The 13,857-nt window shown below is 42.5% G+C and overlaps 1 protein-coding gene across 1 annotated transcript; it reads right to left on the minus strand.

The window, feature by feature from the left end:
- Positions 1-467: 467 nt before the first annotated feature.
- Positions 468-11,895, minus strand: LOC139472402 (uncharacterized). The gene is made up of 3 exons (XM_071254879.1): positions 11,827-11,895; positions 5,706-6,992; positions 468-5,642 (listed from the first exon to the last, which is right to left on the minus strand). The coding sequence occupies exons 2-3, from the start codon at positions 6,966-6,968 to the stop codon at positions 468-470; spliced, it is 6,438 nt and encodes a 2,145-aa protein (XP_071110980.1). The 5' UTR covers positions 6,969-6,992; positions 11,827-11,895.
- Between the last annotated feature and the right edge of the window lie 1,962 nt (positions 11,896-13,857).

Genomic DNA, 13,857 nt, shown 5'->3' on the forward strand with positions numbered 1-13,857 from the left:
GTAGGTATATTGTGTAACATATTGTCAGGTGTAAGTTGGCATTGCATCCATACATCGTGACTTGTGATGCCCTTATCACTGGGAGAGCTCTAACAGTCTGTCGTCCTCCAATCACAGAACACTTTGCCCTTGTTCGTTCTTGTGGACACTGTGTGTGACATTTGGTGCATTCTACTATCAATCTGATCCTCGAATCACCGATCAAATTTACCCTTGCTCTTACTGGTGGACGCCTTGTGTGACATTTAATGCATTCTCCTAGCCGACCTGTCTGTGAACTTCCGATCACAGATCAACTTTGCCCTTGCTCTTACTGGTGGACACCTTGTGTGACATTTCATGCGTTCTCCTGGCCCACCTGTCTGTGAACTTCCGATCACAGATCAACTTTATCCTTGCTCTTACTGGTGGACACCTTGTGTGACATTTCATGCGTTCTCCTGGCCCACCTGTCTGTGAACTTCCGATCACAGATCAACTTTGCCCTTGGTCTTACTGGTGGACACCTTGTGTGAGAATTCATGCGTTCTCCTAGCCGACCTGTCTGTGAACTTCCGATCACAGCTCTTACACTTGTATGGTTTCTCACCAGTGTGAATTCGCTTGTGGTCGTTGAGAGAATTAGGATGATTGAAACCCTTGTCACAAATATTACACCTGAAATTCCTCTCATTTTTGTGATTCCTCAGATGAATCTGCAAATACGCTTTCAGGAAGAACTCCTTTCCACACAAGTCACATTTAAAGTCCTTCCGTCCTTCATGCCTGAGCATATGATTTCTCAACATGTATTTCGTCTTATAACTCACGCCACAGAGGTCACACATAAACGCTCTCACGGAAGAGTGAGTCTGCTTATGTGCCTTTAGTTCCGATGGAGAGAAGAAGCTTAACTCGCACAAATCACATGGATGACCACGGACACGGTCCTTATGAAGCCTTTTGTGACTGCCAACACCTGCCTTCGTTCTGAAAATCTTCTTGCAAATGTCACAAGGAAATCTACCCCTGTCAGATTTCAGATGGATCTTCTTGATATGATTATTCAGAAAGTTGGACGAGGCAAAGGTCCGAGGACACTGATCACAGTGAAATGAAAAGTCCTTGTTATGGATTCTTATATGTGTCTCCAAGTAATAGTTGTTGAAAAAGGACATATCGCACATTGTGCATTTGAACCTCCTTTCAACAAAGTGATGCTTGATGTGCTGCCTGAGCTGTTCCACAGTTCCGACTGTCTTCTTACAACATGGACACATGTACTCCGACAGCCCTCGCATCAGCAGCCCTTTAGTATTGCTTAGATCTTCCCCTGCTGCTTCCAGAGCCTGATGCATCAACTTGTGGACTTTGAGGCATATCTGAGTCCGGAAAAACTTCTTACATAGCTCACAAAGACCTCCACCAGCTTCATGAGCTTTCATGTGGTGTTCTAATTTACCCGCATGCTGAAATTTCAAGTTACACATGCTGCATTGAAATTTGGCAGTCCCCGTGTGAAGTGCCATGTGGGCTCGGAGACCTGCCTGACTACTGAGGGACTTGCCACACTTGTCACACATGTGAGCCTCTTGTTTGGTGTGGACAGTGCGGATGTGTTTCCTAAGATACTTCTGATCTTTGTATGTCTTCCCGCAATATTCACACTTGTGGTGCTGTTCCACTGACTGATGATTCTGGAGAGCAGTGTACGTCTGAAATGACATTTTGCAAAAGTCACAAGTATGGCTGTCTTTGTGTTGCAAAACATGCTTCTCCAACATTTTTTCATTGACACAAAGATCACCACATGTGTCACACTTGACATAGTTCAAAATGTTAATCTTGTCCTCTTCAGTGTGGCTCTTTTCATGATATCTCAAACTTCCCATATTTGGGTACATGTTGAAACAAGCTTTACACTCAAATGAACAGCTGTTGTTATGTATGCTCATATGAGCTGCCAAAACTGACCTGGACTTGCAGGCTTGCGAGCAGATGTCACAGATGTATTTGAATGCAGTCAGATGATGTCTCACATGAAGTGCACACTTTCCCTTATCCGAAAACATTTTGTCACAAAGATTACATTTAAACATCTCCCCAACTATTTCAATTTTAGTTGAAATGTTTCTGTTGCTGAGGACTCTGAATTGTAAGTGTTTGTTTTCCTCATTGTGTTTTTTGAGTTCCTGATGAGTTTGGAAGGTGGCAATGCAAACCTTGCACCGGAAGAGATCATGTTCAATACTGAGGTGGCTCCGAATGTTGAGCAGGGATTTAAAGACTTTATCACAGAAGACACATCGGAAGGATCCCCCGGCCTCAATTGTATACTCAGTCTGATGCTTCTGTGGAGAATACTGACAGTCAGAAGATGTGGTATCCATCAATGCACATTCCTCTTCGGTATCAGTTGTGTTTGGTCCCACTGGACAATCTTGAGCTTCATCCTCATGATGAACCCCTCCTACATCTTGACCTTGAGATGAGATAGTTTCCATCTGTAGCTTTTCTAACTGACCTACATGTTGGGTCACCTTTTCTCCTGTGTTCATTTGTGTTATTACTTGTCTCCCTTGTCCTTTGGAACCTGATGCAACCATGGCAACAGTTATACCTTTCCGTGATGGTTTATTTGTAGATTTGGATGTTTTCTTCTTTGGATTGCAAATCGTAATTTGTCCATCATGTTTGTTCCTCGATGGACCAACATCATTCTCTGATCCTGAAGATTTATTGATGTTTGCATCCTTTGCTTCCCCTTCACCAGCACTGCAGCCATCTGTACAAGAAGCTGATGCATCATAAAGGTACTTAATTGGTGGTCTTCTATTTCGAGCAGATCTTAAATCATCATTGGATATGTCAGAATCATAGTCCATATCAGGCTCATACTTAAAGTCACTGTCAAGATCATTATCATCACTCACATCATCAACCAAACCACCACCATCCTCATCGGAAGCAGCAATCAACATCTTGACATCTCCAATTTCATTTGTGTTTTTTGATCCATGTAGCCCATGTACAGTAATGAAGTCTGCACTTGGCTCTGTTTTGGCTTTTGTCTGTGTTTCTGCACCATCTCTAGCACAAGCAGCAACTGCTGCTGGAGCTGCACATGTTGTGTCTTTCTGTTCCTCAGCACCATCTTCTTCATCACTTAAATCAACAGTCACTGCAGAACTGTGATCACTTATTTGTCTTTTAGTATTGGACAAAGGTTCCTTATCATTTGTCCCTTCAGCAGAAGTTACAGTGGTCTCGGCATGTCCTACCAGGAAGTGCCCTTCTTCACCAGATGATGTGCAAGTTACTGCTGCACCATCAGGATCAGTCAGTGGATGATGTTTGACCATTTCTGCAGCTGTAGAAATAGGATGTTGATTTAAGCTAGAGTTAGTCAAGGCTTCAGTAGTAGTTGATGACTTCTCACCTATTACATTATTACGAATCCCATCTTCCTGTGACAATGTTGCAACACTCGCTTGTTCATGGTTTGTATGTACAGGAATTGTAACCATAGTAACAGACTCAAGCAGACATGCATCCCCTGAAGGCAACTCTGGCTGAATACAGCCACCAGTCTCTCCTCCCCGATCTTTGATACCTTCTGTAACTATTGAAGTATCAGCAGATAAATTAACAACATTTGCCCCATCTTCACTCTTCTTTTCCTTGATCATTTTCACATTATTTTTCTTTTCTACATTCATGGCTCCTTGGACACCTTCAGAGATACTTATTTGTTGCCCCTTCATGTTAACCCTGTCATGAGCTTTCATGTGAACCTCTAAATGTGTATTTCTCTTGAAAGCTGCAGAGCAAATTGTACACCAGAATTTTCTTTCAGCAAAATGGCTTCTGAAATGGTCAATTATTTGCTTGTTATTCTTAAAAGTACTTTCACAAAGTTTACACTTAAGAACATCATTGACAGCCTCTGTGAACTCTTTGTACTTTCCTCTTTTGAACTTGAGTGTCACCTTCTCTGTCTCTTCATCTTCAGTCTTTCCATCATCCCAGGAAGTAGTCTTGGAACCTTCTCCAGAAGCTTCAGAATGGGTCTTTTCATGATTATGCAAAGAATACTTTTTTCGGAAGCATCTTTGACAAAACCTGCACTGATATGTGTCTTCCAGTAGATGATAGCGGACATGACACTGTACCTTATGCTTGGTCTTGAATGGCTTATCACAGATGTTGCAGATGAATTCTTTCCCTACATTCTCATAATGACACCTAGTCGTCAGTCTCGTCTTCTTGGGAGACAGGATTTCAGGTGCATGTGTAGCTTGATGGGATAGAAGCTTTGATGCATACACAAACTTAGCTGGACAAAATTTGCATTCAAACCGTTTCTTAGCAACATGAATTCGGACATGATTCTTGGCTTTCTGTAGTTCACTAAATTCCACTTCACAAATTTTGCATGAAAACTTGTCCCCTTTTTCAGCTATATTTTTAAGGATAGATTTTGCAAGACTACTTAACTTTCCTGTATTACCATTGGAATGTGCTTCAGGAGACACCAATTCTTTTGTCGGTGCAGAGTCATGGACATTTTCAGCTGACATCATGTCACTGTCATCCTTAGCTGTGGACACATCTTGGGCATGTTCACTTGACATCAAATCACTGGAATCTGTAGCTGAGACTGAATAATGATCATTTTCAATATCATCTTCAGACCGAAAAATATCATCATTTTCCTCATTGTCCCCACTGAAATCTCCACCTTCCTGCAATGCTTTGCTATTGTCTGACAGTGTTCCCTCTGTCTGATGACATTCCCCAGTTCCACAAACTGTTTCTGTTTCTTCATCCAGTTTTCTTTGCCGTGTATGATCATCCCTTTCATTCCTATGGCCCTTTGAATGCCTAAAGACCGTTTCTACTCCATTCTGACAAAGTAAGTTTTCATCTTCGAGACGTTTCAGAACAACTTTTGCATTGCACTGAACATTAGGGAAGGCCTTGAGTAGGTTTCTTTGGGAGCTTGACTCCAAAGCTGCTTCATATGGTCGACAGTTCTCTTGATGATGAACACCAGATGACGCCAGCTCCTGTCTTGAAGTGTTCCTGAACAGAGCTTCCTTGTTGATGGCCACACCAGATGATACCAGCTCCTGTCTTGAAGTGTTCCTGTACAGAGCTTCCTTGTTGATGGCCACACCAGATGATACCAGCTCCTGTCTTGAAGTGTTCCTGAACAGAGCCTCCTTGTTGGTGGCCACATCAGATGATGCCAGCTCCTGTCTTGAAGTGTTCCTGAACAGAGCCTCCTTGTTGGTGGCCACATCAGATGACGCCAGGCCCTGTCTTGAAGTGTTCCTGAACAGAGCCTCCTTGTTGGTGGCCGCACCACATGATGCCAGCTCCTGTCTTGAAGTGTTCCCGAACAGAGCCTCCTTGTTGGTGGCCACATCAGATGACGCCAGGCCCTGTCTTGAAGTGTTCCTGAACAGGGCCTCCTTGTTGGTGGCCGCACCACATGATGCCAGCTCCTGTCTTGAAGTGTTCCCGAACAGAGCCTCCTTGTTGATGGCCACACCAGATGATGCCAGCTCCTGTCTTGAAGTGTTCCTGAACAGGGCCTCCTTGTTGGTGGCCACATCAGATGACGCCAGCTCCTGTCTTGAAGTGTTCCTGAACAGAGCCTCCTTGTTGGTGGCCACATCAGATGATGCCAGCTCCTGTCTTGATGTGCTCCTGAACAGAGCCTCCTTGTTGGTGGCTGTCAACACATCTGTAGCTGAATGCACAGCATCAACAAGTGTTTGTGTCTCAACAATTGACACATCTAGGTTCGTACCTGGCTTCAGGATTCTCATCAGTGCCATGGTGTGATCTCGAATGTGAAGGTTTTGGTGATGTACCAACTCATCTTGTGTACCGAACTCTTCCTTACATTCTTCACAACAAAGTGACTGTGTTGTATCTGCAGACCCAGCAGTCATGTGTGAAGGACCAGCACTGACTCCAGCCTTCACTTCCATGTCAGACACATCTTGTTTGTTCAGTGAGGTATCACTAGATGTTGAGCTCTTTGAACCTGGCTTCGACCTGTTCAGTTTACGTCTTCGTTTTCTCTTCTTGTGACACAATATGTGAACATGTGCTTTCTGTTTGCTATCAAATGTTTTCTTACACACTATGCATGAAAATCCCTTTCCATCTGCCACCACAAGCTCTGCAGCCTTCACATGGTCATCAACAACAATCTTGTGAGGTATCGTAGGTTCCCCAGCTGTCTGATGTAGCTTTTCATGATCCTTCAAGTCGGTGTTAGTTGCAAAAAACTTATCACAATGACTACAGTGAAACTGACCTGTCTGATGTTTCAATATGTGTTTCTCCATGAAGGATCTGGAACTTAGCTTCTTAGCACACACCTCACATCTATACTTCTTGCCAACTTTCAAGAAATATCCTGTTAGTTCCAAGTTCCCATTTCTCCTTTTCCTGCCTCTCTTGCTCTTCACATTCTGTGTCCCTTCTTTCTTATTATCTTCTTGATTACCTTCAGATCCAAAGGTCCTGGATGTTTCACCTGTGGACAGATTCCAGGGTTCTTGTGTCTGAACTAGCTTTTTTGTTTTGTGGATTCTTGAATGGAGTTTCAGGGCTTTGAAGGAACCAAACCTCTTCTCACAGGTCGCACAAGTTAGTTGAGGCTTGAAGCCATGGCTCATCTGGTTCCCATCAGTCAGAGACACGGGGTCTTGATGACAACTGATGCTTGGAGGTTCTGCATCCTGTTCCACAGGATCTGCCCCAAAGATGTGCACCTTGAGGTGCTCACACAAAGCAGAGAAGTCTGGGTAAGTCATTCCACATTCGTGACAGTCGAAGGACTTTTGTTCTGAGTGAGTCCTGATATGCAGCTGCAAACACCAGGAGGTACTGAACTCCCGGAGACAGATGCCACACTCATACTGGAGGGCTTCACAGGAAATCACCTTACGTCTTGATTTGGCCGACATTTTGAAGGAAGGCTGCGTTCACATCTGAAAAAAACACCACAATGGTACAAAAGAGTACAATAACAAGGGTATTTTTATTTATACATTTGGAATACAAACAGTATATGAAATGCTGTAGCTCAGAATTTCAGTAAGGAGTTTGTTATTCGAGTGAGTGAGTGAGTTTGGTTTAACGCCGCTTTTCACAGTATTCCAGTTATATCACGGTGTGTCAGCTTAATGTGGGAGGAAAGCCCGAAGTGATGCAGGTCTCAGACGTTTACCACCTCGGTGAAACCCACGAGCACGGGTATGGTGCTGACAAACCTAGAAACATTATCGGGGCGAACCGGGATTCGAATCCACAATCATAGGTTTCTGGCGTGTCCAAGGGATGCAACTCTGCACAGTGAATCACGGCGCCTTAGACGACTGGGCCGGCCGTGCCCTCATTTGCTATTGGAAGTGTATAACAAAGGATAACAGTAGACTGGTGAAGCAAGGACCTCTGACTAAGGCTCATGAATAATTCTTTTCCAATCTGTTATGGGTTAAGTGAAAATACTCAAGTAATTGCAAATTGTCACCAGGGGGTAGAGAGGGAATGGTCTGCCATTAATTGGTAGCCAACTAATGACACTTATCAATGTATTCCTGGTGCCGAAAAGTCTAGAGTTCTCCTGATACACTTTGTAAGCAAGATTGTCCGGATGGCTAATGGGAGCGGGTTTGTCAGGAAAAGCATGGTTTGAATCTCAGCCATGAATTGAGAAATTGCAAATTAGTCCTTGGTAAGAGACAAATAGAAAAGATACTTTTCAGTAAAAACAGAAAGACAAAGATGACAAAGAGAACAAAGAATTAGGATGATAGTATTTTGTTTGTTGTCAGAGTGTGAAGCGTCAGTTCGAGTCTCCCCACTGACCTGAGAAGTTCTCTCCACTCTTGGATTTGGACTATTCAAAGTTCAGATTCAAAATGGGATACTACTGTGCACTTCAATACATCACCTAGATGTGTGTTGTGTTATTGTGAATATATTAGTCTTCAACCAGAAAATAAATGAGGACCTATTGTGTGAAATACATATTCTTTAATACATGGAATTGAACTACAAATCTGACTTATGATATGAGGAGCTACATCACCCCCCGAACTAAAGTGTGGTAAGAGTAAATTACATAGGTAGAAGGCTATCACAAGCCCGATATCTAATGTAATAGTACACTACAAATCACATCGTTTTATTTCAGTGAAAATTGAGAACACTAAAACATGCTAAAGAACCAAATGAAAATATTTAGTAATTGGCAAGTGTAACAGTATAATTGATTAAACTGATGACCATTTAAGTTTGGTTGTGGAACAATCTTTAAGTGTGAATTTCTTGTGATAAAATTCACACTGTCTCACTCAAGAGAGGCAACTCACTCTCATAATGTTTGTTTGTTTGTTGTTTATTGCGCACTCAGCAATATACCAGCTATATGACGGCGGTCTGTAAATAATCAAGTCTGGACCAAACAATCCAGTGATTGACATCATTAGCGTCGACCTACACGATTGGGTCATACATCAACCAAGTCAGCGAGCCTGACCACTCGATCCAGTTATTTGCCTCTTACGACAAGCATGGTTGCCATTTACGGCAAGCATGGGTTGCTGAAGACCTATTCTACCCTGGATCTTCACGGTTCACTCTCATTAAGTATACTACATTGTTAAACTAATGTCGTGTGACGAACTAGACATCCGGTACACAAACGACATGGATTTCAAAGTGAAGGTTTCAGTTGACTGCAGGGTTTGCAAAGCATGTTTACTGCCAATTGGGCATCGACAGATGTTTTGCAAATCTTTTTATGTTTATTGAGAAGGTGCTCAGGTTATTCGATGCACTTCGCGAGGTAAGACCCGTTTTGTTACAACATAGATTTGATTATCGATCAGATCATCTTGACTGGGTGCTGCCATTGTGTTTGAAGCAAATGCAAGTGATATGAGAGGTGGAATCTGACTGGTCAATAGGAGGGACACAGAAGGGACACAACTCGTAATAGCCACTGGTGGCGCTACGATCGAGTCTGGAAATTCCAGCCTATTTCTGCAAAAGTTGAAACTGGACTTTTATGGTCAGTTAACGCCCGTGCCTCGGGAAGATGATGCTATCAAGTGTTTGTAGATATAAACTTTGAGTTTGGAGTTGAGTCTGGGCTGCAAATGACAAGAAGCTACTAATACTGAAAGTTTAACAATGTAAGTCAAATCTTCTTGTATATCATGGTATATGTAATCCCTGATGAAAAAACCCTGGACACATGCAATGAACACCTCAAACTGATTCTGATCACTAATGTCAGTGACATGGACTCCCATTGACCCCCCCCCCCCATAATACAGACCCACGAACAACAAGTCAGCCAAAACCTATCATCAAGGGCTGGGACGAGTCCAAATTTATTACCCGGGTACCCACCCCCCTATTACCCGACCCTACCCAGGTATCCACATTCCTATTACCCGCCCCACCTGGGTACCCATATGTAGGTCTCAAGAGATAGGTACAAAATTTCCGATTGGGAATGTTTTTTTCTCATTCTTCTTTCCATCCTGAGTTTAAACAAGTGTGAAATAAAAGTTTTCAGCTTCTAAAGTTAATTTATCCATATGTACCTCACATCACCAAGGTCACCTCCCAGATCTGGGCCATGCATGGATCACATGCTTATCCCAACCAACTTCTCTTTCAAGACCAACGGTTGAGGCGCTAATGATGAGATGAAGGATCAGGATGAATATCTGCAAGGAGATTCCTCCGCAGACATTTGATGGAAATAACCACCATTGGAAAAGTGGATGTAAGTGGTTTGGGAGAGGGATTAGAACTTAACAAACAATGTTCCCAAGGTCGGGCTTGAGGAAGTACTGAACTGGACGTAGGTGAAGATGACCCCTCTTGAGAGCCTGTGCTGACTTTAGGAGGCCAAGATGTTGTTGGCGCAAGGAAAGTGACTGTTTGAGTGTCAATGGAACGAGGCATTGAGTTTTCTCCCAATGATCCTGGGATACTAATATCTTGCCCAGGCATGTATCGAAGAGGGCTCCAATAAACTGAAGACGCTGTGTTGGAATCATTTCGAAATTTTTGGTGTTGATGAAACAGAGGTGTGTCAGAGAAGAGTGTTCGAATCCTTGTTGGCTTGAATGCAGTCATCTATACACATTCGAAGGGGAAGCCTCGATTGTGTAGGAATTTGACGATGGGTTTTGTGAGGCAAGTAAATAGCCACAGGGCCGAAGAAATTCCCAGTCTGAAAACTTGTTAAGAGTAGTGTTGGCCTAGGAACACGAACCAGAGGGACTCGTAAATACGCGTCTGGTAGATCTAGACTATCATGAAGTCGTCGGTCTTTCTTTGGAACCAGGAAAATTGCATCTTCCCGAGGAAAGGTGGTTAACTGACTAAAACGTCAAGTTTCCACCCTTGCTAAATTAGGCTGAAATTTCTAGGCTTGATCCCGGCCACCAGTGGTTATTACAAATTATGTCCCTTCTCTGTTCCGCCTATTGACCAATCAGATTCCAACTCTCATATCACTTGCATTTGCTTCAAACAAATTGGGGAAATCAAGAAAATATTTTGTGATAAAACGTGTCTTACTTCGGGAAGTGCATCATCATGTGAGCAACTAGATTGAAAACATGAAAAGATTTGGAAAATATCTGTTGATGCCAAGTTGGTTGCACACTTGCTTTGCAAATCCTGCAATCAACGAAACCTGCACGGTAGTTTACGAACTGGATGTCGATTTCGTTACGCGATTTTGATTGGAATATGCATAGACTTGTTAGTTCAGCCAAAATATAACTCCATAATACCAGCCCAGTTCTGCAGGGTGGAAATTGGACTTTCATTGACAGTTAACTCCCTTGCCTCGGGAAGATGTGAAAATTGGAGAATAGAACTCAGATGTCATCAACCCTGGTGTCATCAGACACTCTATGGCATTGCTTACAAGCAACATGTTCATGGTGTCCATGAGGACTGGTACCTGATTGTCTGGAAGAGATGATGACAAGGTTTCTTCATTGTGAGTGTTTGTTTGTTTGTTTGGCAACTAATGGGATCGGGTGGTCAGGCTCGCTGACTTGGTTGATACATGTCATCGATCCCAATTGTGTGGATCGATGCTCATGATGTCAATCACTGGATTGTCTGGTCCAGACTCGATTATTTTACAGGCCGCTGTCATATAGCTGGAATATCGCTGAGTGCGGCGTTAAACAACAAACCAACCAACCAACCTGTCAATGGAGGGCCCAGGTACCAGAACTTCCTACACAGCTTTCGGTACAGCATTCAGACATACATGTATATGACGGCATCAAACGAAGTGAGCGCTGCGACATCTCCATGGCAGTTATATTTACAATTTCGTGTGTTTGTTCAGTTTTCAATGCTACCACGTCGACACATATGCCACTGTATGTCATCATTGATTTTTCATCCGAAACATCTGCACTTTGCTGTATCAAATTTAACACTGACAAGAGTATTTGAATGCATAACGTCTACAGCTGAATGCCTGCGTCAGTACCATGCTTTGGTGATCACAGTTTTATGTGTACGTATGTTTAGGGCAGTTTAAAACTGACTGATACTTGCCACTTGGAATCAAAACAGTGTAACCTAGATTTCACAGGACACGCCTCACAACGTGAAATAGTTCATTTCGTGCAGTGTGCCGTGTCGACGTGTGCGGGATTCGGAGGAAATACTGTAACTGTCATCACGTATATTCATTTGGCAATTACACAAAGTATATTTGCCTTCAAAAAGGTTCAGATAAATAACTGATAGACGCCAAATTCAACTTACCACCACAAATAAACAACCATGTCTACATTCTCGTTCTGCTTGTACCAATCCGACATTGTTCCTTCGCTCCTTGCAGTGTTATAGAACGCGCTCTTATGTGTATTAAGCGCAGTGTTTCCGCTGAAGCCTGTTAAGAGCTGTCACTTTGGGGGCGATCTCAAACTTCGCCAGAAGTAAATAATGATACAAGTACATACCCTTCAAAGTGATATCGTTTACTTTTAATTGGCGAACTCTCTTGCGAAAACCAACTGGTTATGTTAACGAAGCCTAGTAAACTCACTTGTAAAAACAGCACTAAGCACTATCTCACAAACTTCAGTGAAAACAACCATATTTACAGTTTAACCAGAGACTCTATTATATGGTCTCTGGTTTAACCAAGCCGTTTAAAACTTCAACGAGATTGGCAGTGTCTGGCCCATATCATTATGAGTAAAGGGGTGTTCGGCAGTTAAAAAATGTTCCACTGTCTGACAACTGGGTGTCTGACTATTTGGAGAACCCCTCTTCCCACAGAATCGCGAAACTGTCCGGGATTGTGCCATCAGACTCATCAATGCTCCAAAGAAACGAAGCCCCAAAATATTGTTATGTGCGTCAGGTTTGACAAGAGCGATTCTGTAAGGGAACCCGCGAATGTCAAGAAGCCTTCACGCTGAGCAAGCTTCTTGGACTAAGAAGGAAGTGACAAAGTAAGTGTGTGTGTGTGTGTGTGTGTGTGTGTGTGTTTGTTAATTATATCCTCTAGGGTCTGTGAGAGAGACCCCAGTCGCCAATATTGTATTTAATCACCACTTTTGATTTTATGTATCAAACCCTTTGACTAGGAGAGTTGTGTTTATTGTGCGACATTGTTGTGATTGGAAGTTAATATACGATTGTTTGAGTCCTTGTCACAAATGTTAAATTTGGGATAACCCTTTCTTAGTAAAGTACAGATTCTAGTACTTTTGGGGGTTGAGTCCCATCCGGGATTCGAACCAACACTCCCAGAGTGAGGCACCTAAAGTCAGCGATCTAACCCACTCAGCCACCGAGGCGTCCACAAATTGAAAGTCCGACAACTGGTAGTCTAGATCACGTACTTTGAGTAGCCCTCTGACAAATGTAAATTGGCACGGCTCCCATGACCGAAAGTCATAAATATACAATGCGATTTAGAAAGTGTAACAGATGTTATATTTGGGATAACTCTTTCTTATATATTAGTAAAAGTGTCTGAGTGGGTTAGATCGCTGACTGTTTGTGCTGGCGATTAGGTGCCTCACTCTTTGAGTGTGGGTTCGAGTCCCGGATGGTCTAGAAAAGGTCAAGAATCTTTACTAAGAAAGTGTTTCCCAAATATAACATTTGTTACATTTCACCACTTACTAAATGGCATTTTGTATTCACGTTTGAGTCCTTGGTTGACCGAGAGACAATTTAAGTCTGTTTTCACAAGTGCCACGCTCGAGACAAACGATGTACTCGTTCTCACGCCAGCACATGTTAACATATTCTTCGAGCGACAGAAAGTCACAGTGTTCACAATACAGTGTGTATGTAAAAATGAAATGATATGACAAAATATATTACTCTCGTGCGTTTTCGTTTTGTAGATATAACCACAGGCTGGTATTATTTCATTTTCAAACCTAATATATGATATTTAAGAAACGAAAACACCCAGCTAATGTTCTCTTTATAATGATGTATATTGCATGCTTGATGTATGTCAAGTTAACCTCAACTTTTCAATTCGACGCAGATGCCCCAAACTGGATATTTCAACAAAGACATACGCACACGCCCAGCAGTTAAGTGAACAAATGATTTCAGTGCAGTTCATGGTTCAGTGCACACTTAGCAAAACCTTCATTCCTATGCTGTAATGTCATTGTCAACACACAATGAATAATTTTATATTTGTAGTTTATTGTATATATATTAACATTTATTTTTTATGAAAAAACATATTTGACGCTTCTCAAACTCAAAGGATTAGCTTGACTATTTACAATCTCAGAAAAGACCCAGGTTCAATTCTGT

The sequence above is a fragment of the Haliotis cracherodii genome, unplaced genomic scaffold (assembly GCF_022045235.1).
Source record: "Haliotis cracherodii isolate W230 unplaced genomic scaffold, xgHalCrac1.p SCAF_24, whole genome shotgun sequence".
NCBI classification, from domain to species: Eukaryota; Metazoa; Mollusca; class Gastropoda; order Lepetellida; family Haliotidae; genus Haliotis; species Haliotis cracherodii.

Coding starts and splice junctions, on each gene's coding strand:
- LOC139472402 (XM_071254879.1), bottom strand. CDS start 6,968: ATGTCGGCCAAATCAAGACGTAAGGTGATTTCCTGTGAAGCCCTCCAG. Junction 5,643..5,705: donor TGACAGCCACCAACAAGGAG/GCTCTGTTCAGG, acceptor ACCAACAAGGAG/GCTCTGTTCAGGAACACTTC.